The sequence below is a fragment of the Sus scrofa genome, chromosome 1 (assembly GCF_054392235.1).
Source record: "Sus scrofa isolate SSC_HxYL_T2T_F1_AM1 chromosome 1, Sscrofa_HxYL_maternal_Yorkshire_Landrace_v2.0, whole genome shotgun sequence".
In the NCBI taxonomy this organism is placed as follows: domain Eukaryota; kingdom Metazoa; phylum Chordata; class Mammalia; order Artiodactyla; family Suidae; genus Sus; species Sus scrofa.
The window spans coordinates 138153770-138177922 of record NC_139383.1 but is presented as its reverse complement, the minus strand read 5'-3'; the positions used below and the strand labels follow the sequence as shown (position 1 = coordinate 138177922).

Below are 24153 nucleotides of genomic sequence, written 5' to 3'. Positions count from 1 at the left end.
ATACTTTTTTCTTTTACTTTAGTATTCTTTTTTTTTTTTTTAACTTTTTAGGGCTGCAAAGCAGCATATGGAAGTTCTCAGATTAGGGGTCGGATTGAAGCTGCAGCTACCAGCCTACACCATAGCCAGAGCAATGCCAGTTCTGAGCTGCATCTGTAACCTACACCACAGTTCACAGCCAGATCCTTAACCCACTGAGCAAGGCCAAGGATTGAACCCTCATCCTCATGGATACTAACTCGGTTCCTTACCACTGAGCCACAATAGGAACTCCACCTTAACATTCTTTCAAATAGTTTTTTTCCACCTTTAAGTCTTTTTTAAAATTTTTTCACTTTTTTAAAAGTTGAGATGTAATTCACATAACTTAAAATTCACCATTTAAATATGCCATTTAGTAGCTTTTTATATATTCATAGGGCTGTGCAGCTATCACCACTAATTCCAGAACCTTTCCATTTCCATCCCCCCACAGCAATCCCATACCTCCCCCAACCCTGGCAACTGCTAATATACTTTGCCTTTATGGATTTATCTATTCTAGACACTTTGTATAAATGGCATCATACAGTAGAGGGCCTTTTGCATCTGGCTTTGTTCACTAAGTATAATGCTTTAGAGGCTCATACATGTAGCATATAACATTCCTTTTTATGGTTGAATGATATTCCATCGTATGGACTTTTGAGTTTTTCCCTATTTTTTTTAATTGATGATATAGTCGATTTACAATAATGCTTGAGTTTCAGCTGTAAAACATAGTGATTCAGGGTTTTTTTTTCAAATTATATTCTGTTATGAGTTATTGTAAGATATTGACTATAATTCCCTGTGCTATACAGTAAATCTGTGTTGCTTATCTGTTTTATGTCTAGTAGTTTGTATCTGATAATCCCATGCCTCTAATTGCTCCCTGCTTTCCCTTTGGTAGCCGAAAGTTTATTTTCTATGTCTTTGAATCTGTTTCTATTTTGCATATAGATTGATTTGTATTACTTTTTAGATTCCACATATAAGTAACATATTTGTCTTTATCTGACTGATTTCACAAAGCATAGTAATTTCAAGGTCCATCCATTTTGCTGCAAGTGGCAATATTTCATTCCTTTTTTATAGCTGAGTAATATTACATTGTGTGTGTGTGTGTGTGTGCACACACCACATCTTCTTAAATCAGTGGTCTGTTCATGGGCACTTGGGGTTCTTCCATGTCTTGGCTATTGTAAATAGTGCTGTTGTGAACATTGGGGTATGCCTGTCTTTTCAAATTAGAGTTTTCATTTTTTCCAGAGATATACCCAGGAGTAGGATTGCTGGATCATATGGTAGCTCTAGTTTTAGTTTTTTAAGGAACCACTATGCTGTTCTCCATGGTGGCTGCACCAATTTATGTTCCCGCAACAGTGTGTGAAAGTTCCTTGTTCTCCACATTCTCGCCAGCATTTATTATTTGTAGACTTTTTGTTGATGGCCATTCTGTGAGGTGGTAACTCATTGTAGTTTTGTTTTGCATGTCGCTAATAATTAGTGATGTGCCTCTTGGCCATCTGTCTGTCTTAAAAGAGAGAGAAATGTCTATTTATGTCTCTGTTTAGCCCATTCTTTTTGATTTTTTTTTTTTATTATTGATTTTTATGAGCTTATTTGTATGTTTTGGATGTTAACCCCTTGTTGGTCGCATAATTTGCAAATATTTCCTCCCATTCCTTAGGTTGTCTTTTGGTTTTGTTGATGGTTTTTCTTTTGTTATGAATAAGCTTTTAAGTTTAATTAGGTCCCATTTGTTATTTTTACTTTTATTTCTTTTGCCTTGGGAGACAGACAGATCTAAGAAGATATTGGTAATTCCTATTGTGGCTCAGCAGGTTAAGAACCTGACATAGGAGTTCCTGTGGTGGCTTAGTGGTAATGAACCCAACTAGTATTCATGAGGGCACAGGATCAATTCCTGGCCTTGCTCAGTAGGTTAAGGATCTGGCATTTCTGTGAGCTGCAGTATAGGTCATACCCTGTTCAGATCTGGGCATTGTTGTGGTTGTGGCACAGGCTGGTGACTGCGGCTCTGATTTGACCCCAACCTAGGAACTTCCATATACTTCAGCTATAGCCCTAAAAAGAAAAAAACAAAACAAAACCCGACATAGTGTCTGTGACTATGCGAATTCAATCCCTGGCCTAGCTCAGTGGGTTAAAGATCTGTCATTGCCACAAGCTATGGTGCAGGTTGCAGACACAGCTTGTTTTGTCTGATATGAATATTGCTACTCTCACTTTCATGTTGTTTTCATTTGCATGAAATATATTTTTCCATCCCCTCAGTTTTAGTCTGTGTCTTTTGCCCTAAAGTGAGTCTCTTGTAGGCAACATGTCGCGGGTTCTTGTTTTTTAATTTAATCTATGACTCTGGTCTTTTTTTTTTTTTTTTTTGTCTTTTCCAGGGCCGAACCTGCTGCATACAAAGGTTCCTAGGCTAGGGGTCTAATTGGAGCCATAGCCGCTGCCCTGTGCCACAGCCACAGCAACGCCAGATCCGAGCCACGTCTGTGACCTACACTACAGCTCACAGCAATGTGGCATCCTTAATCCATTGAGCAAGGCCAGGGATCGAACCTGCAACCTCATGGTTCCTAGTTGGATTTGTTAGCCACTGAGCCACAACGGGAACTCCCGACTATGGTCTTTTGATCAGAGCATTTAGTCCATTGACATTTAGAGTAATTATTGATCAGTATGTACTCATTATCATTTTAAACCTTGTCTTCCAGTTGTTTTTGTAGTTCTCTGTTCATTTCTTCTTTTAGTTTCTTCTTTTGTGGTTTAATGGTTTTGATTTGTTTGTACCCTGGATTTCAAGTATATTGACCCATGAGTATATCTGTTTGTTTTGAACTGATAATCATACAAGTTCAAGTCCCAAATTTTTATTCTCCCTCCTCTATATTTTGTAATTTCGATGTCCTATTTTACATCTTCATGCTTATTCTTTTGCTGTTAATTATAGTTATAATTGCTTTTATAAAATTTTTGGATTGTTTTTTAATCTATATATTGGCTTATCTAAGTGATCTTCAGTTCTTTTATATATTTGCCTTTCCTGTTGTAATTCTCCCTTTACTATAGCTTTTGCTTCTTTTCCATTTAGAGAATATCCTATTTAGAGAAGACCCTACTTTTTTAAACTATGTTTAGCATTGCTGTATTCTTTTAGTTTTTGCTCATCTGAGAAATTCTTTATCTGTCTGCCTTTCTATTCTAAATGATAATCTTGCTGGGTAGACTATTCTAGGTTACAGGTTTTTCCTTTCAGTACTTTCTTTTATTTTTTATTTTTGTTTTTGTTTTTAGAGCTGCACCTGAGGCATTTGGAAGTTCCCAGGTAGGGGGCAATTTGGAGCTATAGCTGCTGGCCTACGCCATAGCAATACAGGATCTCAGCCACGTCTGTGACCTACACTGCAGCTTGTGGCAATGCCAGATCCTTAACCCACAGAGTGAGGCCAGGGATCAAACCTGCATCCTTGCAGATACTAGTCAGGTTCCTAACCTACTGAGCCACAACGGGAACTGCCCTTTTCAGTAGTTTGAATATATCATGCCACTTCCTTCTGGCCTGCAAAGTTTCTGCAGAGAAACCAGAAGATAGTCTTATAGGGTTTCACTTTTAACTGATTCTGTTTTTTTCTTTCTCCTTTTCTTTAACTATGCCATTTTAATTATGATATATCTTGGTATGGGTTTCTTTGGGTTCATCTTGTTTGGGACCCTCTGTGCTGCTGTACCTGTGTCACTTTCCTCTTTACATTTGGGAAGTTTTCAGCCATAATTTCTTCAAATACGTTTTTCAGTCCATTTCTCTCTCTTTTATGGAACCCCTATTATGTGTAGATAGGCACATTTTCCATAGATCTTGAATGTTGTTTTCTTTTTCTTTTCATTTTTCTTTCTGCCTGCTGTTCTGGCTCAGTGATTTCTGTTATTCTGTCTTCCAGATCACTTACTTGTTTTTGTGTCATTTAGTCAGCTATTTATTGTTATTAGATTGCTTTTTATCTCATCAATTGATTTATCAACTTTAGACTGGTTCATTTTTGTAGTTTCTAGTACTTTGTTAAAATAATCTGCATTGCATTTCTGGAGTTCCATTGTGGTGCAGTCTGCTTTTTTTTTTTTTTTTTTGTCTTTTTGCCATTTCTTGGGCCGCTCCCGCAGCATATGGAAGTTCCCAGGCTAGGGGTCGAATCGGAGCTGTAGCCACCGTTCTACGCCAGAGCCACAGCAACGCGGGATCCAAGCCGCGTCTGCAACCTACACCACAGCTCACGGCAATGCCAGATCCTTAACCCACTGAGCAAGACCAGGGATCAAACCCGCAACCTCATGGTTCCTAGTTGGATTTGTTAACCACTGCACCACGATGGGAACTCCTCTATCAATCTTTTTTTTTAAAGTTTCTTCACGTAAATTTATTATTATTATTTTTATCAATCTTTCTTAATTCAGATCTTTTTTTTTCTTTTTACAGCCGCACCTGCAGCATATGACGATTCCTGGGCTAGGGGTCAAATGGGACCTGCAGCTGAGGCCTACACCACAAGCCACAGCAATTCGAGATCCAAACCACATTTGTGACCTATGCCACAGCTTGTGACAATGCTGGATCCCTAACCCACTGAGCAAGGTCAGAGATCGAACCCACATCCTCATGGACACTATTTCCAGTTTTTAACCTGCTGAGCCACAATAGGAACTCCTTAATTCGGTTTTTTTTGTTTTGTTTTGTTTTATTTGCTCTTTACGGCTGAACCAGCAGCATGTGGAAATTCCCAGGCTAGGGGTTGAATCATAGCTACAGCTGCTGGCCTATGCCACACACAACCACAGCAACTTGGGATCCGAGCCGCATCTGCGACCTCCACCACAGCTCACCGCAACGCTAGATCCTTAACCCACTGAGAGAGGCCAGGGATTGAATCAAGTCCTCATGGATACTAGTCAGGTTCGTTCCTGCTGAGCCATGACTAGAACCTGAATTCCTAATTCAGTTATTTTTATTACCACTTTTGAATTCAGGATCTGATGGACTGGTGAGCTCTGTTTCATTATTTGTTCTTTCAGGGGATTTCTCTTGCTCTTTCAGTTGGGAGTAATTCTTCTGCCTTTTCATTTTACTTTCTTTGTCTCTGTGTTTCTCTATAAGGAGAATCAGTTATTTGCTATGGTCTTGGAGGGGTGTTTTCATGTGGTAGTGTCCCTGTGTAGATTGTGTGTGTCCACTGTCTTTGGTGTGAGCATTGGTTATTGGTTTTTGTTTGACCAAGCACATGGCATGTGGAAGTTCCCTGGGCCAGGGATTGAACCCTCACCACAGCAGTAACAACCAGAGCTTTAATCTGCTGGGTAATGGGCCACCAGGGAACTCCAAAAGGAGTCTTTTTTTTTTTTTTTTTTTTTTTTTTTTTTTGCTGACCCATGAGCATATGGAGGCCCCAGGCCAGAGATCAGAGCAGACCTAGGCTGCAGCTGCAGCAACGCCAGATCCTTTACCCCGTTGTGTCAAGCCAGGGATCGAAGCTGCGTCCTGGCTCTGCAGAGATGCCACCCAGCAGCTGTAGCTGTGATTTAACCCCTAGCCTGGGAACTTCCATATGCTGCAGATGCAGCCCTAAAAAGCCAAAAAAAAAAAGAAAGAAAGAAAGACTGCCTTCTTCCTCATTCTTCGAGTGGATGTCAGGCTTACCTCACTAGCTCTTCCTCACATTGGGTAAGAGAGTGTCTGACCCTGTGAAGTCAGATTAGGACTGTCATAGTGCTTATTCCAATCAGCAGAAGGGTAGTAACATGTGCTAAAATATGTTAAATTATCTCAGGTTTTCATTTAACGAGGATCTCCTACTTTGGAATGTCATCTTCCCCTTAAATCCCTGTCCTTGGTCCTAAGGATCATTGTCTTGCCGAACTTGAATGCAGGCCTCATTTTATCTTTCACTTGAGGCATATTTCATACTTTTATTTGTGGTTTTCTAGTTAAGCAAGATCGCTTAACTGATGGCTTTCTTGAGTGATTATTTACTTATTTGTTTATGTTTTGTCTTTTTTAAGGGCTGCATCTGCGGCGTATGGAGGTTCCCAGGCTAGGGGTCTAATTGGAGCTGTAGCCGCAGCCACAACCACAGCCACAGCAACACCAGATTCGAACCACGTCTGCAACCTACACCACAGCTCAGGCAACGCCAGATCCTTTACCCACTGAGCAAGGCCAGGAATCGAACCCGCAACCTCATGGTTCCTAGTTGGAACCATGACAGGAACTCCATTAACTTGCAGTGGTCTTGCAAAGTTCCCATGGTTTCCCTCTTTACCTATGGACCCCTACTGGGACTTTCTATATAGCTTCCTGTGTAACTATCCTATTCTATCCCTATTACTTATACTCTATATTTTACTCTATATGTCTTTATTTTTTGCCAGTACATACCTAGTACATTACCAGCCTAACCCTGTTTTGTTCAAGGGTCAACTGTACTTTTCTTTGGGCAAAGCTACTACTTTGAATATCTTGATAGCATGGCTTTCTACTCTCCATTTAATATGTGTAATAGCAACTAAAAACAAATACTCTGTGTACAGTCTGCTGTTTTTCCTCCTGGCTCTACTGTGTGAGCTCACAAAAGTTGCTTAACCTCACTGTTCTTTAGTTTGTACATCTGTGAACTGTGGGATTAAATCGTGTTTGCTTTGGTCTTATTGTTTGTGTGTCCTTCCCTCCAAAATTAAAAGTTAAAATCCTAACGTAATAATGTGATGATGTTAGTAGTTCAGGTCTTTGGGAGGTGCTTAAACTATGAAGGTGGACCCCTCACTAATGAGATTAGTGTCTTTAAAAAGAGACCCCAGAGAGCTCCTGGCCCCTCCCACCATGTGAGGATGCAGCAGGTTTGTGTGAGCTCTAAAACACCAGAGAGCCCTCTCAAGAACTTTCAAAACACCCAGTCTGTGCTTGTAAGGATGAAATGAATGTGTGTGTGTATGTATTTGTATATTTGTAAGTATTTCTTAGAATAGTATCTTGCATGTATAATGCTTTATAAGTATTAACTATTATAGTTACTTTGAGTCCTCTCAATCCCTTACCCACTACCTAGACTTTAAAAATCGTTGAGTAGAGATTATGTAAAAAGTTAGCTGCCATTTAAAATTGGTGTATTTTTGAAATTTTTTCATAATAGGAAGTTGAGAAAGTAGCATAATGACCTTTCATGTGTTATTCACCCAGCTTTAGCAGTCGTGGCCAACCTTGCTCCCTCTATACACCCACCCATTTCCCCACCTCCAAATTATTTTAAAGCAAATCCTACAGGCTCTCATTTAAATAGCCTCTAATTTCATACATTTTCTTTGAATCCCTGAGGGTGCTGATTGTCTGTAGAATTAGAGAACCAGGATACATTGGAGGTGAGGGGCCATGACAGGAGACTGACTGTATTCCTGAACTCCAGGGTGGGGCTGTTGTAAATTCTCTATTCCAGCTCAGTTGTCTGCTTCTTTATAGGATCTTCTTATCCACTTATTATTTTGCCATGAAAGTACTAAGAACTTATTCAGACCCCATTAGAACCCATTCCTAGCACCTCGTGTGAAATATGTTTCCCACCCAGTCAAACCATTACAAGGGCCTTTGCTCTAAACATCTTTTAGCAGGACATTTAGGACAGATTTTTCTACTATATTATTTCTATACTTTCATGGTTGGGATGGGTGATCATCAGTTAGTGGATGGAAATGTTGCCATAGATTACACTTGCTGTGAATATGTGCCAACTGGAAGATCTTTCTCAAGAGAGGCTAAGGATTGGGAGTTCCCATTGTGGCTCAGCAGGTTAAGAACCCAACTAGTATCTGTGAGGATGCAGGTTGGATCCCTGGCCTTGCTCAGGGGATTAAGGATTTGGCATTGCCGCAGGCTATGGGGTAGGTCGCAACTGTGTCTGGGATCTGGTGTTGCTGTGGCTGTAGTGTAGGTTGGCAGCTGCATATCTGATTCAACGCCTAGCCTGGGAACCTCCATATGCCATGGGTACGGCCTTTGAAAGGGGGGAAAAAAATTGGGAGGCTGAGAATTGATATTATGGTTATAAAGTAGGGTCTATAATTTATTCTTTGTCCTTAATTTCTCCAGCCTTATAAATCTGTTTTCTTGGTTGTCATAAGGTATCATATTTTTCTTTTTTTTGGTCTTTTTAGGGCTGCACACCATCCTTGGTTTCATAGTAGATCCAGGCTTGAATAATAGATCTGCTCTTGACTGACTCATTTACCTTGAGCAAATTACTTGCTTAAACTGAGCTTTAGTTTCTCCACCTCTAAAGTGGTATAACAAATAATGACATATACAAATACTTAGTAGGCTATATGACATGTAGTATGTACTCAGTGAACATTTCTCCCTCCCTTCTCCCCCCATCATCAAGGTTTATGATAGAAATTAAGAAAGGCAAATTAGGGAGTTCCCATCGTGGCACAGTGGTTAACGAATCCGACTAGGAACCATGAGGTTGCGGGTTCGGTCCCTGCCCTTGCTCAGTGGGTTAAGGATCCGGCGTTGCCGTGAGCTGTGCTGTAGGTTGCAGACGAGGCTTGGATCCCGCGTTGCTGTGGCTCTGGCGTAGGCCGGTGGCTGCAGCTCCGATTGGACCCCTAGCTTGGGAACCTCCATATGCCGCTGGAGCGGCCCAAGAAATAGCAAAAAGACGACAAAAAGAAAAAAAGAAAGAAAGGCAAATTAGGAGTTTACTAGTAAGCCCAAATGAACTATAGTAAGGGAAATATGGTATAGAAGCACTGAGAAAAATATGGCATTTTCATCTCAAAGGCACACAATTTGCATAGTATATTAGGTTCCCAGGAGCATTGGGAAAATGACATATTTAATCTATTAGATTCTATCTAGGAAAAAAAAGTTTAATGGGATTTTTGTACCAAGTGATGTTTCATTTTTCTTCCCCTCCCCATTCTGTAATTCTCTAACATTCTGGATAGCCTTTCCTGACTCCCTGAGAAAAACTTCTGGAGATAATCAATATGAATAAAACTATATAGCTAATTCTAAGTTGCACCTTGCCTGACACTTCTGAGCAGTTTAGTTAAGGCTAAAAGAGCCTGGGGAGTATTATTCTTTGTCTCTTTTGGCCTTCCTCTTACAATTCTGCTTTGTCTTTGTCCCATTTACTGTAATCATGTGCTCAAATCCCTGTTAGATAGCTCTGGCCTGATATCAGCATGTCAGACATGTGAGAACTTTACAGATCTGTTTCTTGTCTTGTGTGTCATCTGCTCAGGGATGAAAAAAAAGAAGTACTAGGCAGCACTTTGAGTTCCCTGAAAGGGTGTGGCCTACAAAATGATATCATTTGCTATGCCAGGAATGACTCTTCACATCCACTTCACAGCTGTATCTGCCTTTTTTTTTTTTTTTTCTTTTGGCTGCACCCATGGCATATGCAAGTTCCTGGGCCAGACCTGGAACCGAAGCCACAGCAGCAACCGAGCCACAGCAGTGACAACACTGGATCCTTATTCTGCTGAGCCCCAGGGAACGCTTATATTTGCTTTTTTTGGATAATTAAAGGCAGGACTCTTGGAATCTTCAAGTTTGACAGGTCAGTTTTGCATCCAAGCCTCTCTTTGAACCTACATGAAATTTTGCTCATATTTACTAAGAGAAATTGCAAATATTGACTTGTAATTGGCAAGAATCACCTCTTGGAGTAGAATTACAAAATTGTACAATTTGAGGAATCTGAGCCTCCTTACTCCCAAAATATCTTCCTCCCCATAGGAAAGTGTATTGGAAAACATGACTAGGGATACTAATTCCACATACTAATTGGTTAATGAGTATGGCCTTTTTTTTTTTTTTTTTTAATCACTTTCTGCTCTTTAGGGCATGTGGGAGTTTTACATGAGAGGGATAGATAACTTTGGAGCATACTCCCTGGGAAGGACAGACTTTGAAATGTTTCTTGTTGGGGCGCTAGGAAGTAAAAGAGAAGCATAAGGCTGCCTGGGAAGGCAGATGTGAATATTAGAGAAAGGAGGGATGTACAAGAAAGGTGAGAGGGTAGATAGCAACTTCCTTTTCTTTTTATAATTAGAATTATGAAAGATTGACAAAAGAGAACTATAGCATGAACATGTGTGATTAAAGCTAAAGTCTCAAACAATTAGCAAAGCAATAAATCATATGGTTCTATTTAGGCATCTATCAATGAATAGTTCTTAATTTAAGAAAGACCTTTATCTCTTGACTGTGTATCTTATATATCAGCCTTTTGCCAGAACTACAGTCCTGTTATGGCAGGCAAGACATGAGATTAAATTTTCAACTTTTAGTAACAGTAATTTTAATATTAATAATAATTTTATGAGCCTTAATGTCTTTAATCAAGCCTAAAAATCTTAATTAAATCTTGAAACAGCTGCGGCAGTGGAATTATAAACAGGACTCTTAATGTAATGCCTTCCTGTCCTGGGACTATATGATATTGCTGCTTTTTGTTTAGATAGGTCTTTTTTTTTTTCAGGGCTGCACCCACGGCATATGGAAGTTCCCAGGCTAGGGGTCTAATCAGAGCTATAGTTGCCAACCTACACCACAGCTCACAGCAACACCAGATCCTTAACCCACTGAGAAAGGCCAGGGATCGAACCCTCGTCCTCTTGGATACTAGTTGGGCTCATTACTGCTGAGCCACAACAGGAGCTTCCTGTTATTATATAGTTCTAGTAAAAGTGTTGTTAGCTATGGATGCGACTAAAAAGATCTGTATGTGACTAGCAGGCCATTCCAGATCATAAATGTGTAATGGCAGTTTTTGGTTTGTGGATCTATTAGATGTAGCTTTGTTTCTAAGATCCTCTTCAAACACTTAGAAAGTACGCCTTGTTTTTCTACTTATTTATTTATTTATTTTTCTACTCATTTATTCATTCAGAACACATTTACTGGAGTACTAGCTGTCCGATCCTGTTAGGTGTTAGAGGTACGAAGATAGAATCCTTGCCAAGAGTTCAGTCTAGTGCAGTCACAGTTAACAAGGTTTCCTGTTTGTCAGTGAATGCACTCCATGGCACAATTTCTCAACCTCAGCACTTTGACATTTTGAGCCAGATAATTCTTTGTTTTGGGGGCGGGTGCTGTTCCAAGAAGTATTATAGGATGTTTAATAGCATCCCTGGCCTCGACCAATTAGATGCCAATAATACTACTCCTCCCCTCCTCCCAACCCCCCAACTCCTGACAATCAAAAAATTCTCCATACATTGCCAAATGTTTCCTGGGGATAAATGCAGAATGTAAACCAAGGGCTTTGGTAAAATTGGTTTTCAAAAATTTAATACAGGAGTTCCTGTTGTGACTCAGTGGTATGAACTTGATTAGTATCCATGAGGACACAGGTTTGATCTCTGGCCTCACGCAGTGGATCCAGGATCCATGTTGCTATTTGTTAGCTGTGGTATAAGTCGCAGACATAGCTTGGATCCCAAGTTGCTGTGACATAGGCCAGTGGCTACAGCTTCAATATGACCCCTAGCTTGGGAACTTCCATATGCCACAAATTTGGCCCTAAAAAGACTAAAAAAAAAAAAAAAAAAATTAATACAAAGCTAGCAAATGTAGGAGTTCTCTTGTGGATCAGCAGGTTAAGGATCTGGCTTTGTCAATGCAGCAGTTCAGGTAGCTGTTAAGGCATGGGTTTGATCCCTGGCCTGGAAACTTCCACATGCCACAGGTGTGACCAAAAAGCTAGCAAATGTAATGAAAACAACCTAGATAAGTCATACAGTGCATTACTCCAGTGACTGCTCAAAGAGGAATACTACACAGCAGTATCACTGTTGATAATTAGAAGGCAGGACTTCACTAAAACAACAAACAGTACAGTAGTTGGGAAGGGAGAGTCTACTTTTAATAAAAACTTTAGTTTTGGAGTTCCCGTCATGACTTAGCGGTAATGAACCTGATTAGTATCCATGAAGGATGTGGGTTGCATCCCTGGCCTTGAGCTGTGGTATAGGTCACAGACACTGCTCAGATCTGATTGCTGTGGCTGTGGTGTAGGCCAACAGCTGTACCGATTCTACCCCTAGCCTGGGAACTCCATATGCCACAGGCACAGCCCTAAAAACCAAAGAACAAAAAACCAAAAGCTTTTAATTATTTTCTGAGCTCCTTGTATCAACATTATCCTTTTCTTGTTAAGAATGAAGCATTTCGGGAGTTCATTGTGGCTTAGGGGTTAACGAATCCGACTAGGAACCATGAGGTTGCGGGTTCGATCCCTGACCTTGCTCAGTGGGTCAAGCTGTGAGCTGTGGGGTAGGTCACAGATGCGGCTTGGATCCTAAGTTGCACTGGCTGTGGTGTAGGCTGTGGCTACAGCTTCGATTAGACCCCTAGCCTGGGAATTTCCATATGCCGCCGGTGTGGCCCTAGGAAAGACCAAAAAAATAAAAAAGAATGAAGCATTTCATTTTCTCTGAGTAGCCTGGGCAGCTGATACATTTTAAGATTTTTTTCCTGTGTTCTTCAGGCACATGAATTTGAATTTTGTTATTTGACTCATGGAGTACTACCTAGCTTAGACTTCTTCACCTTATTTAATACTTTTCCATATTCAGACATTGTACAAAGTACGTTGTACCAGACGGCATTCATTTATTAGTTTCTTGCAGCTTGTCTTTAGTAATGCCTGCCTTTTCAAAACTTAGAGATCACTTTCCTATTAGAAACAGTGCCTCACTGGAGTTCCTGCTGTGGCGCAGTAGGTTAATAATCCTGCAGCAGCTCAGGTCACTGCGTAGGTGCTGTTTTGATCCCCAGCCTGTTGCAGTGGCTTAAAGGATCCAGCATTGCTCTGGCTGCAGTGTAGTTTGCAGCCATGGCTCTGATTCAGTATCTGGACCAGATTCAATACCTGGCCTGGGAACTTCCATATGCCTTGGATGCAGCCATAAAAAAGAAAAGAAAGAAACAGTGCTTTACTGGAAGTCCTGAAACCTGAGTTTAGTTTCATCTCTGGTACTAACTAGCATTTAAACATTTAATTACTGTCCCCCCAGCCTTAATTTCTATAGATAGATAGATATAGGTATTAAATAGATAGAGACAGGCTGTTTTACCCTGTTTTCCAGATACGTATTCTAAATTCTGTAAATAACCCACTCTGCTCAAACAGACTTGTTTTGTGTCCTTATTCTTAACAGAATATCTACATTTCGGTTTCTGCACCTATTAAGAGTTTTAATTCATCATGGATAATCTGTCAGCAGAAGAACTTCAGCTGAGAGCTAACCAGGTTACTGATGAGGTAAGTGTTGTACTTAGAATAGGCAGTGAATTCTCTTTTAATTTTCACAGTGGAAGGATGAGAGGACCTTCTTAGAAGACCGTTTTGGCCTGTTCCCAGTCTCTTTATATCAAAGAATGCATTTATCCTAAAGTGCCATTACTAGCTCCTTACTTTTAACTCACCAAAGTATTAAGTAAGTGAAAACAATTTGTATGATTTTTTTTTCTAAGATAGTTGTTACTGAACAGTTATTTGCAACAAAGATATCCTGGACATTAGTTTTAACAGAATTTTCTAATTTCTGTCTACTATACCTAGGTTTCTGCTTACATTAAATATTTATAAATCCCATTAACTAACTTCACCTTCCAGATTTTCTCTTAAGGAGCACCTGGTAGGAAGAAAATAGCTAAAATTATAGTGACCAACTTGTTTTAAAGTGGGAGATGAATGGGCTGGCAATCTTTAAAAATAGGGTCGCATCATAAATATGGCTTGTAATTAGATTTTTTGTAGGAGAGACAGGGGCTGCATGTTTTAGAATACTAAAACTCTGTATTTTTTCCTAGTCTCTGGAAAGTACAAGGAGAATCCTGGGCTTAGCCATTGAGGTAAGAAAGCGTTTAACCATCAAGTTAAGTATAGAAACTGTATAGAAGAAATTCTAATAGCACAAGTTGGAATTTTTGTTAAGAGTTAGGAGGGCATTGTACCAGTAAATTTGATTATTTGAAACCAGCAATTGCCAAAATTGTCAAACCATGCACTAATGGGTTTTAATTTTTCTCGTCAGTATTGGAATATGGCGGGGAAGGTCAGTTCACCATGAATTTGTGACGTAATTAATTTGTGGGGGTTAATATGTTAAACTGTGTTGGTTTGGGGAGATGAGTTTTCTCTGTAGCTCTAATCCTTAGAACTTAGGTTTCTAATGATTCTCTTTTGATGTTTTTCAGACCTTGTAGATTTTGTTTCTATTGGGTTTTCGTTGTTGTTGTTTTGTTACGCTCTCAGCTTTTTTCCCTTCTTTTAGTCTCAAGATGCAGGAATCAAGACTATCACTATGCTGGATGAACAAGGGGGTGAGTTGCAATCATTGGCACAAAATCTTGATTTAGGACGACAAAAAACCTTTTCAGATTAATCATGTATAAAATTAAGCCTTTGGGAGTACCTTCTCTTTGTAAGATAAGAATGATGTGTTCCTTTCTTTCTTCTGATTTGGATTATAATATCATGTTTGTTGCCTATTTGAAGTAGAGGCCACAGTGCCCATTTGTTTACCAAATATTTGTTACACATAGCAGGGCTTATTATATATATTGGTCATATGTGTATTAGACTTTATGATGTTCTTGCACCATTTTCAGAAATCAAGTCCTTAAACAGGTCTAGATTCATGTGGGCTTGGAAACTTTTAGTGTGATTTATTTGGTCCTGAGAAATCTGGTCCAGTTTTTATTAATCTTATAACAGCCCTCAGGTTTCAAGCCTATTCAATGATAGAAATGCTGGAGATAAAAATTAAATGAATAGAGGAGTTCCCATCATGGCTCAGCAATTAATGAACCCAACTAGTATCCATGAGGACACACACGGTTTCAATTCCTGGCCTCACTCAGTGAGTTAAGGATCTGGCATTGCCGTGAGCAGTGGTGTAGGTTGCAGACACAACTCGGATCTGGTGTTGCTGTGGCATAGGCCAATGGTTACAGCTCTGATTCGACCCCTAGCCTGGGAACCTCCATATGCTGCTGGTGTGGCCCTAAAAAGACCAAAAAAAAAGAAAGAAAGAAATGCTGGATCTTGTCTGGTCAAAATACACTTAATTTGGTTGCAACGGTGATCTCTAAACCAATCCTCACATGCTCTTATTATACAAATTTCTTTAGAAAAAAATCTTTCCATTTTTTTCAGAAAGAAAAATGGTCAGAGGCAAAATGCCTCAGAATCAGTATGTGAAAGATTGTTTTCATTTTGGACAGTATGTGATACCTTCTGGCACGATACAGTCACCATGATGGGTTAATGGTAGATTCAAGGTTAAAATTTTCTATTCCATAATAATAGTGTATTCTGATTGGGACCATGAAAATAATAGAAAGTGTAACTTCCACAACTTATTCTTAGAACAACTAAACCGAATAGAAGAAGGCATGGATCAAATAAACAAAGACATGAGAGAGGCAGAGAAGACTTTAACAGAACTCAACAAGTGCTGTGGCCTTTGTGTATGCCCATGTTATAGGTGAGTTGATAAATCAAGACCCTTCTCAAATAAATCTAAAGTGAGAGTGCGCGCGCACACACACACACACATACCCCCCGCCTCCATGTTCCGTAATAAGTGTGACTGGGCCTAAATAAGGAACTTTGTTAGATCAACTGAAGCTCTTTCTCCTTCAGGCAGAGAATTAGATCCTGGCTTTAGAAGATATATGAGAAGGAATGGCATAAAGTAAAAACTGTGTAAATCTACTGCTAGATCATGTGATATCAGCTGAGGCTAAGGATACAAAACTGATAAAAGTTGGTTTGGAGAACATCCTACAGGAGAGATAGGACCTGAGTTGGGCTCTGGATGATTAGAATGATCTGGATGAACATGGAAGGAGTGGGAGACATTTCCTGTGGAAGATTTAATGTAAATAAAGATTATGAAGGAGCTTGACCTAACCATACTACATGATTCATAAAGATGATAAGTGGAAAATAAGATATAAGTAGGCAGTAGAGAAGCTTGAATGCCAGCCTAAGGAGTTGATTGATTGGAGTGAAGTACATAACTGTACTACCCTAGGAGGCCAGTTAGGAACCATTTGTAATCTGGGCCTGTGGGGTATAACGTTTTAATCAAGATTAGAGAGAAAAGTGTAGATCAAAGAAAATTCACTTTAAATCAATTAATTGTACATCAGACATGAAGGAGGAAGAATCATAGAAGACTCTGAAGTTTTGAAGTCCAATAAAGTAGGAGATGAAAAGTCTTCAAAATGTTTACAGTGTATGAGATTGTATTTGACATAAAGGAATTCATTCTATTTGGTGACTTTATTATGGATATTTAAATTCTTGGAGTTTTCATTGTGGCTGAGCAGATTATGAACCCAACTAGTATCCATGAGGTTGTAGGTTCAATCCCTGGCCTCGCTCAGTGGGTGAACGATCCAGCGTTGCCGCAACCTGGCATTGCCGCAACCTGCAGTGTAGGTCACAGTTGCGGCTTGGATCTAGCATTACTGTGGCTGTGGTATAGGCCGGCAGCTACAGCTCCAATTCAACCCCTAGTCTGGAAACTTCCATATGCCGCAGGTATGGCCCATAAAAAAAAATAAAGTACTTTAAAAAAAAACCTCTCAACTTGGGTAAAACAGACTCCATAGTGTTGACAAATATATGTATTCAGACAAGGGTGACCATGTCACCCTTCTTCTCTGCTATTAGAAGAAATTCATCTTTGTTTTAAAAAGTCATTAAGAAAACAACTTTGAACTTTATCCTTGACTGAAATGACATTGTCTGGAGACCAAATGACTACCTTTTCTGCTGAGAGTATTCATTTTTTAAAGAGCTTTGAAAGCATTAATACTTCCATCCAGTTGTCTCAGCTGGTGTGGTAAACCAGGAATGGGATACAAAGGTTTAGAGACTCAGCATTTGTATTCCTCAAAGGAGTTAAGAATAGAGGAGGGTTTGTTCTGTCCTACTTTGAGATAAATGTTTTCATGTGACAGCATTCTCTGTGCCATTTCTAGTAGAGAAAATAGAGTTAAATTGTTTGTCGGTGGAAGTTCCTGACATGACTCATTGGAAATGAATCCGACTAGTATCATGAGGCTGTAGGTTCAATCCCTGGCCTCACTTGATGGTGTAGGTCACAGGCATGGCTCAGATCCCGGGTTTCTGTGGCCAGCAACTGCAGCTCCAATTCCACCCCTAGCCTGGGAATTTCTGTATGCTGCAGGTGCAGACCTTAAAAAAAAATTGTTTGTTGGTCAAATTTAGTGTTTATTTTGGGCATAAGAAGCTAAGAAAAACAATTCTCTTGATGTGTTCAGACCTTGGTTGACTCTCTCAAGGTGCATATTTTAATAACTATGACCTGTCAAATAGGGTTTAGTGGGTTACTTTAAGAATACAAGTTAGAAATGTACAGATTGTTTAAACTCTTTAACTGTGTTTTGTGATCTTACTTGTGCTTTTCTCCTCTGTTCTGTGTATCTTGGAAGAGAGCAGAGGAAAAGAAGCAAATTAATTTCCCTGAGATAGATACTAAGAGAAGGGCCAGAAAAGGGGATTCCTCCTTAGTACCTAGAGCAAAGTATCTCTGAGTCAGAGGTTGATGCATAGGAAGAGCAGTGACTCCTCAGATAGTCTGATATCATAGAAAATGGGAAATGGAGCTATAGAAGTATTAATTTTATTTTTCTTTGTGTGCCCAGCTAAGCATAGGCAGGATTTTCTTGGACACTGATGCAAGCGAAGGTAGACATCTTCTCTAACCTCAGCAGAGCCTTTACCTAGTGGGTCAAGAGAAGAAAGCACTTCTTAACAGATGCAATCAAGTTGTTCCTGTAATAGGACCGCTGTTCCCTAAAGAGGAGAGGGTAGTTTTTCAGTTTAAAGATTCTGATTTTAATTACCTTCCCTCCACCTGTCTCTCCTTTACACCATTGAGCCCTTGCCCTCTATGGTAGCTCTTGTCTTCTTTAGCTTTACTTATTTTCTTTCCTGCCCAGGTCCTGATCTTTGTAATCTTATCTGCTAATCTGTGTTTCAGTTAGGCTTATCATATAAATAGCTTTAACATGAGTTTCTCAAAGGCAGAGGCAGTTCTTAATTTTCTGTATAAATCTAGTACTAGTTCGATGGTAATAACAACTCAGCCTCTTCTCTGCCCTTTTGAAATCTAAAAAATTCTCAAAGCCGAAGGTTTGTTTTTTTTCAGAATGTAGTATCATAACTCATTTATTAAGCTATAAGATGTAACTGGAACTGAATCTATTTAATGATCCTTATCACACTTAGTGTAAATGTTAACCTCTTTCACTACAGAAATATTGATATGTGTGATTATGTGGTACTGCTCAAAATGTATCACATCCAGGGGTTTGAATGAGAGTTTGGGGCCTATAAGTTGATATAGGCTCTTACTATCCTGAGCACTTTAAATTCAATCTTTACAGTAACCTTAATATCAGGTATATGTTCTTGATAAATTATCACCATTTTATGTATGAGGAAACAGAGGCTCAAAGAGGCTACACTAGCAAGTGGAAGAGCTGAGATTCCAAACCAGGCAGAGCCCTAGTTTATAACTATGTGTGACATTGCTTGACTCTGGCAAGAAAAGAATGAATCTTTTTATTGTTGCTCTTGTTAGGCCTGTTGTTATATAGAAAACCTCTTGAGCAGATTTGTTCTTTGAGTTATGTTTTTGTGTGTGTGTGTCTTTTTAAGGCCATACCCTCGGCTTATGGAGGTTCCCAGGCTAGGGGTGGAATCAGACTTGTAGCCGCTGGCCACAGCCACAGACACAGCCATGCCAGATTCAAGCCGCATCTGCAGCCTACACCACAGCTCGCAGCAACACCAGATCCTTAACCTGAGTGAGGCCAGGGATCAAACCTGAGTCCTCATGGATAGTAATCAGATTCGTTTCTGCTGAGCCAAGACGGGAACTCTGAGATTTTTTTTGTTCAGTAGTATTGACTGAAGCTACATCAGCAAATCTTTTTTTTTTTTTTTTTTTTTTTTGATTAGACATGGAAATAGCTTCACTTAACAGAACCCTGTATTAGAAGGGAATTTTAGCTAATTTTTTTTAGGCTTTCGTACTTTTAGGGCTGTACCTGTGGCATATGGAGATTCAGACTAGGGGTCCAATTGATGTTACAGCTGCTGGCCTAAGCCACAGCCACAGCAATGCAGGATCCGAGCCACATTTGAGAACTATACCACAGCTCATGGCAACGCCAGATCCTTAACCCACAGAGTGAGGCCAGGCATTGAACCCGCAACCTCATGGTTCCTAGTCGGATTCATTTCTGCCATGCCATGACGGGAACTCCATAAACTTAGCCATTTCTTCTTAAATGACTACTAGAATTTAAAAACAGAGAACCAGGATTAAAAATTGTGAATTAATGTCATTCTTTTAGCCTGCTACTATTTGAATCCTAAAAGCAAAATAGCATAGATTCCTGTCAGTAACTTTGATAAGTTGTAATTCTAATTAACAAGAGTTTAAAAAGAAGGCAGGCTTAAAATGGAATGCCTCATAATAGTAAACTGCCTTGTGTCCCAGTTTAACCATTCTCACACAGGTATTCTTCTGTCTTAACTCTCCTCTTTTCAGTCTGTGCTTAAAATGTCAAACACAATGGAATGGCACATAGTTTGAAGACAAATTGGTACTTCGACCTCTTATTAAACAAGTTCAGAACTAGCACTATAGGTTTTATATTTATTGAGTCTTATGTCATATTAAGTTGTACATATTCAGCTCTGATTGGTTAAAGTAAATCCTGAAGTACTGTATTTTAGTCAACAATTGAGTATTTCCTCCTTCCTACTCTCACTGGAGATACTACACATTTGCCTTCTCTTCATGTTAGTTTTCATAATTTTAGAACAATATCATCATTCAGACATTATTAAGAAAACTGAGGTATGCTCTGGTTGAAATAGTTTTCTTGTTTTTCTTTTTATCTAGATTCTCAGATGTTGGTTGTTTCTGTGAAACCAGGCAGGAATTTTAAATGCATTATGTTTTGAAAACTCTAAGCTTGCTTTTGTTCTATTTGACTGGCATTCACTACTTTCTGCATTTCATTTTCTCACCTAATCTCTTCCTTTCTAATCTGCTTACTAAAAATGAAGATTTAACATCAGAAGCCGGGCTCAGTAACTGATCAAAGGAAACTTTAAGGTGCAATCTTGTGGCGTGACTTGGGCTGTTAACCTGCTATCTAAAGGTGATGCTTCAAATTGCTTTTCTGTGCATGTGCATGGATTTTGTGAGTGGTAGAGACTGCCTTGTGTGTGATGTAAAGTGAATTTGTCCTTGATGAGAGCTGTCTACTGGAAGATGGACTTGACAAAATGATCTTAATTTATAATATCACTCTTTGACTAATGGCTCTGATGCTAAGTTTTTGCTAAATAACACTTAAGATTATAAAAGTAGGAGTTCCCGTGGCGCAGTGGTTAACGAATCCGACGAGGAACCATGAGGTCGCGGGTTCAATCCCTGCCCTTGCTCAGTGGGTTAACGATCCGGCGTTGCCGTGAGCTGTGGTGTAGGTTGCAGACGCGGCTTGGATCCCGCGTTGCTGTGGCTCTGGTGTAGGCCAGTGGCTACAGCTCCAATTCGACCCCTAGTCTGGGAACCTCCATATGCCTCGGGAGTGGCCCAAAGAAATAGCAAAAAGACAAAAAAAAAAGATTATAAAAGTAAAAACACACCTGAAGTTTCCTAAGAAATTTTAAATAGGTTGATCTTTGTAGAGAATTACTGCATTCTGTTCAAAGGTAAGGGAATTTAGGTTCAATCCATCTTTCCATGGACTTTGATTTCAGCTATCTTCTCTTAAGTTTCCCTACTCCTTTTGGTTCTAGATCAAGATTTCCTCTACTAAAGTGTTGCTTCTAATGATTTTGATTCTCTACTATTTAGGCCACTACCAAATTGAGGAGTTAATTGTCAATGTAAGTCATCTTAAATGCCATTTGGAACAAGGTGGGATACTAATTTAAAATGTTACTATATCCAGTATCTCCTTTTTTTAAAAAAAAGAAGGGTTTGTCTTCTTTAATCTATGTTATAATCTGTTCCATAGTAGCTATTATGTCATACGTTAGCTTGCTATGGTTTCATATTGAATTAATACAGAGCTAACTAATCTTAATTTTTTATGGACATTAACCCTCTAGTCAACTCTCTGTTTATTATGTTTGACTCCTTAATTTTGGATCTTTATGGGAACTATGAAAAGTATGGTTAAATGGTAGCAAATTAAGTGTTTGATTTCTACCCTGTGTCTTTCTCTTTTTTTCTTCTTTCCTGTAACCTGGTATTCTCTTTTTCTCTCTTTCTCATACACACACACACACACACACACATACTATTTACTTGATCCCTTTTCTCCTTGATAAGAAAGAATTATAGCTTTCTTTTTGCTGTTTTTATTCAGTTAGTACTAATGTTGACAACCAAAACTCAAAGTGTTAAAATTGCAGTTGTTAAATTGTGATTATTGTTAAGTTACTGTTAAAATTCATATCCTGATACTCGTTTTCTGTATTTCCAGCACTTTCTTGAATTAAGGGATATTTCAAATTCTTGTTTCACTAATGCCATTTTTGAAGGTGATATTTATATGAAAAATGTGGTAAAGATTATTACTCTTCAGAACTGACAGTCAAGGGTAAATCTATCTAGATAGAGTTCTTAATTGGTTAAAATCTATCACAAATTTATCTAGCATTTTATCATGAAATCTAATTTCTTCCCAAAGAGGCTGTAAATTCTATTATGCAGAAGAGTTCTGTTGCAAATCAGAACCATTTCTTTTTTACTTACTATAGACCAAAACCAACCCTGGCCAAGAAGTCTTTTTTATGTAGCTAAATTCCAACTATATTTAGTTGTCTGTAGATCTCAAAACTAGGGAATGTTAATGGGCTAGAAGAATAAACATGCCATTTGGTAATGTGTACACTTAAAGGGATGAATTGTTAACGAAGGATCAGGTTGAAGTTCTAACCAAAGAACAAAAATATTTGTCTAATGCTTTATAAAGCAACTTTACATCTATCATCAACAGCTCCGTGAATTATTAAGTATTGTTATCTTAGTTTTACATATAAGGAAAAGATGCTCAGAGATGGAATTTTACATAAGGTTCTATAACTACTGAATGACAGGTCTAGGATTGAGACTCATGTCAATTTATTGTAAGTCTTGTGGTTAAAAAAAAATCCTTTGTGAATACTTAAGACTACCAGAATAATCTAAAATATCCCTTCTACAAAAGATTGGAAGTCTCATAGAACAGTGTTTCTCTTCCCTGATTGGGTAGCTAAATGACCTATTGATTTTAAATAAAGCAGTAGTTACAACAGAAGATTCCCAGCCTCCACCCCATATACACTGAAGCAGAATCTTCTGAGCATAGCCTTTGCATCTATATATTCAAAAGCATCCTGGTCATTTTGGTGCTCAGTCAGGTTTGGGAAGTACTACTTTTTAAAGCATTTATAACCTTTTGAAGGAATAAAAATTAGATTAAAGCCATTATTATTTTTATTAGGTACGCAGCTGCCTGACAGTGCCCTTAAAAACAGGTAACTGAGGGTTTTACAACTCAGTTGGAGAAGCTGCAGAATAATGGCATGCGGCAGGATGTTGAGCAAGCAAAAGGCACTACCTGGAGTAGAGGAGCTGAAAGAGACATGAATGTGTCAGGATGAAGATATGAAGTCAACAGCATATAAATATCACTGCTTTGTAAACATGCAAAACATGTCCTAACTCCATGAAAAAAAAGTGCAGGATTTTTGTTTCCCCAACCCTTTTGAAAGTAAAATGACAGCTCAATTAAGATTAGCTTTTTGGGAGTTCCCGTCGTGGTGCAGTGGTTAACGAATCTGACTGGGAACCATGAGGTTGCGGCTTCGATCCCTGGCCTCGCTCCGTGGGTTAAGGATCCAGTGTTGTCATGAGCTGTGGTGTAGGTCACAGATGCGGCTCAGATCCTGCGTTGCTGTAGCTCTGGCATAGGCTGGCAGCTACAGCTCTGATTGGACCCGTAGCCTGGGAACCTCCATATGCCGTGGGTGTGGCCCTGGAAAGACAAAAAAAAAAAAAAAAGATTAGCTTTTTGTACCTTTTCCACTGGATTTTGGAAGAACTTCTTTGAGGATCCAGTCCTTTTAAAGGGAGAAGGGTTTGATAACCAGTTTGACTCTTTGTTTATAAACTATGCCTTAATTGAACCTTATTCACAATATCATGTTAAAACAATGTGTTTCCATTTTATGCTCCTTATATCTAATTAAAGGAAGAATTCTCAGAAGTTGAAGGAATTTGAAATATTCTTTTTTTTTTTTTGTCTTTTAGGGGCACACTGGCGACATATGGAGGTTCCCAGGCTAGGGGTCGAATTGGAGCTTTAGCCACTGGCCTACACTAGAGCCACAGCAACACCTGGCCACAACAACGAGGGATCTGAGCCGCGTCTGTGACCTGCACCACAGCTCATGGCAGCGCTAGATCCTTAACCCACTGAGTGAGGCCAGGGATCAAACCCAAATCCTCATGGATGCTAGTCAGGTTCATTAACCACTGAGCCATGACGGGAACTCCGGAAATGTTATTTCTTAAGGTTAAGAAGGTTGGAGCATATATATATATTCACTCGTTAGACCAAGAACCCACAAGTCCTGTCCCAGCCTGGTAACACTGCCAGAAGCATCATGTCTTATTATTTAGTGACTTTTGAATTCCAGCCCTCACTCTTTGACCTGTTTTACAATCTGACATTCTTATAAAGGCCCCACCTACCTTATATCACTTCTATTAATATTTCTGGTTAACTTTGTGGTGAATAATGCATTGTTTATTTTGTTTAGTTGCTATTACTCTGCTTCTGAATTTTGCCTGAGACCCATCTTATTAACGGAGAATACATGTAAATGGGTTTCTACCAAACTAACAGATAATTATGTATATTCATTTAAATAATATTCATCCCACCTTGTTCCAGGAATAATTTAACATGGCTTAATAATAGATAGATTA

At 39.2% G+C, this 24153-nt stretch overlaps 2 protein-coding genes across 16 annotated transcripts in view; both read left to right on the top strand.

The window, feature by feature from the left end:
* The window catches only part of CAPN3 (calpain 3), a 135934-nt gene extending 133775 nt beyond the window's left edge, over nucleotides 1-2159 (top strand). The window contains exon 15 of the mRNA XM_085010095.1: nucleotides 2112-2159. Coding sequence (XP_084866221.1) covers nucleotides 2112-2144 — 33 coding nt within the window. The 3' untranslated portion in view covers nucleotides 2145-2159. The remainder of the gene's footprint in view (nucleotides 1-2111) is intronic.
* The window catches only part of SNAP23 (synaptosome associated protein 23), a 39325-nt gene that overhangs the window by 9261 nt on the left and 5911 nt on the right, over nucleotides 1-24153 (top strand). For 9 of the 15 annotated variants that reach the window (XM_021070075.2, XM_084982996.1, XM_084983137.1 and 6 more), the window contains 4 exon segments: nucleotides 13264-13367; nucleotides 13919-13960; nucleotides 14383-14431; nucleotides 15480-15597. In XM_021070075.2, the coding sequence (XP_020925734.1) occupies nucleotides 13311-13367; nucleotides 13919-13960; nucleotides 14383-14431; nucleotides 15480-15597 (266 nt within the window). In that variant the 5' untranslated portion in view covers nucleotides 13264-13310. 15 annotated transcript variants of the gene reach the window in all.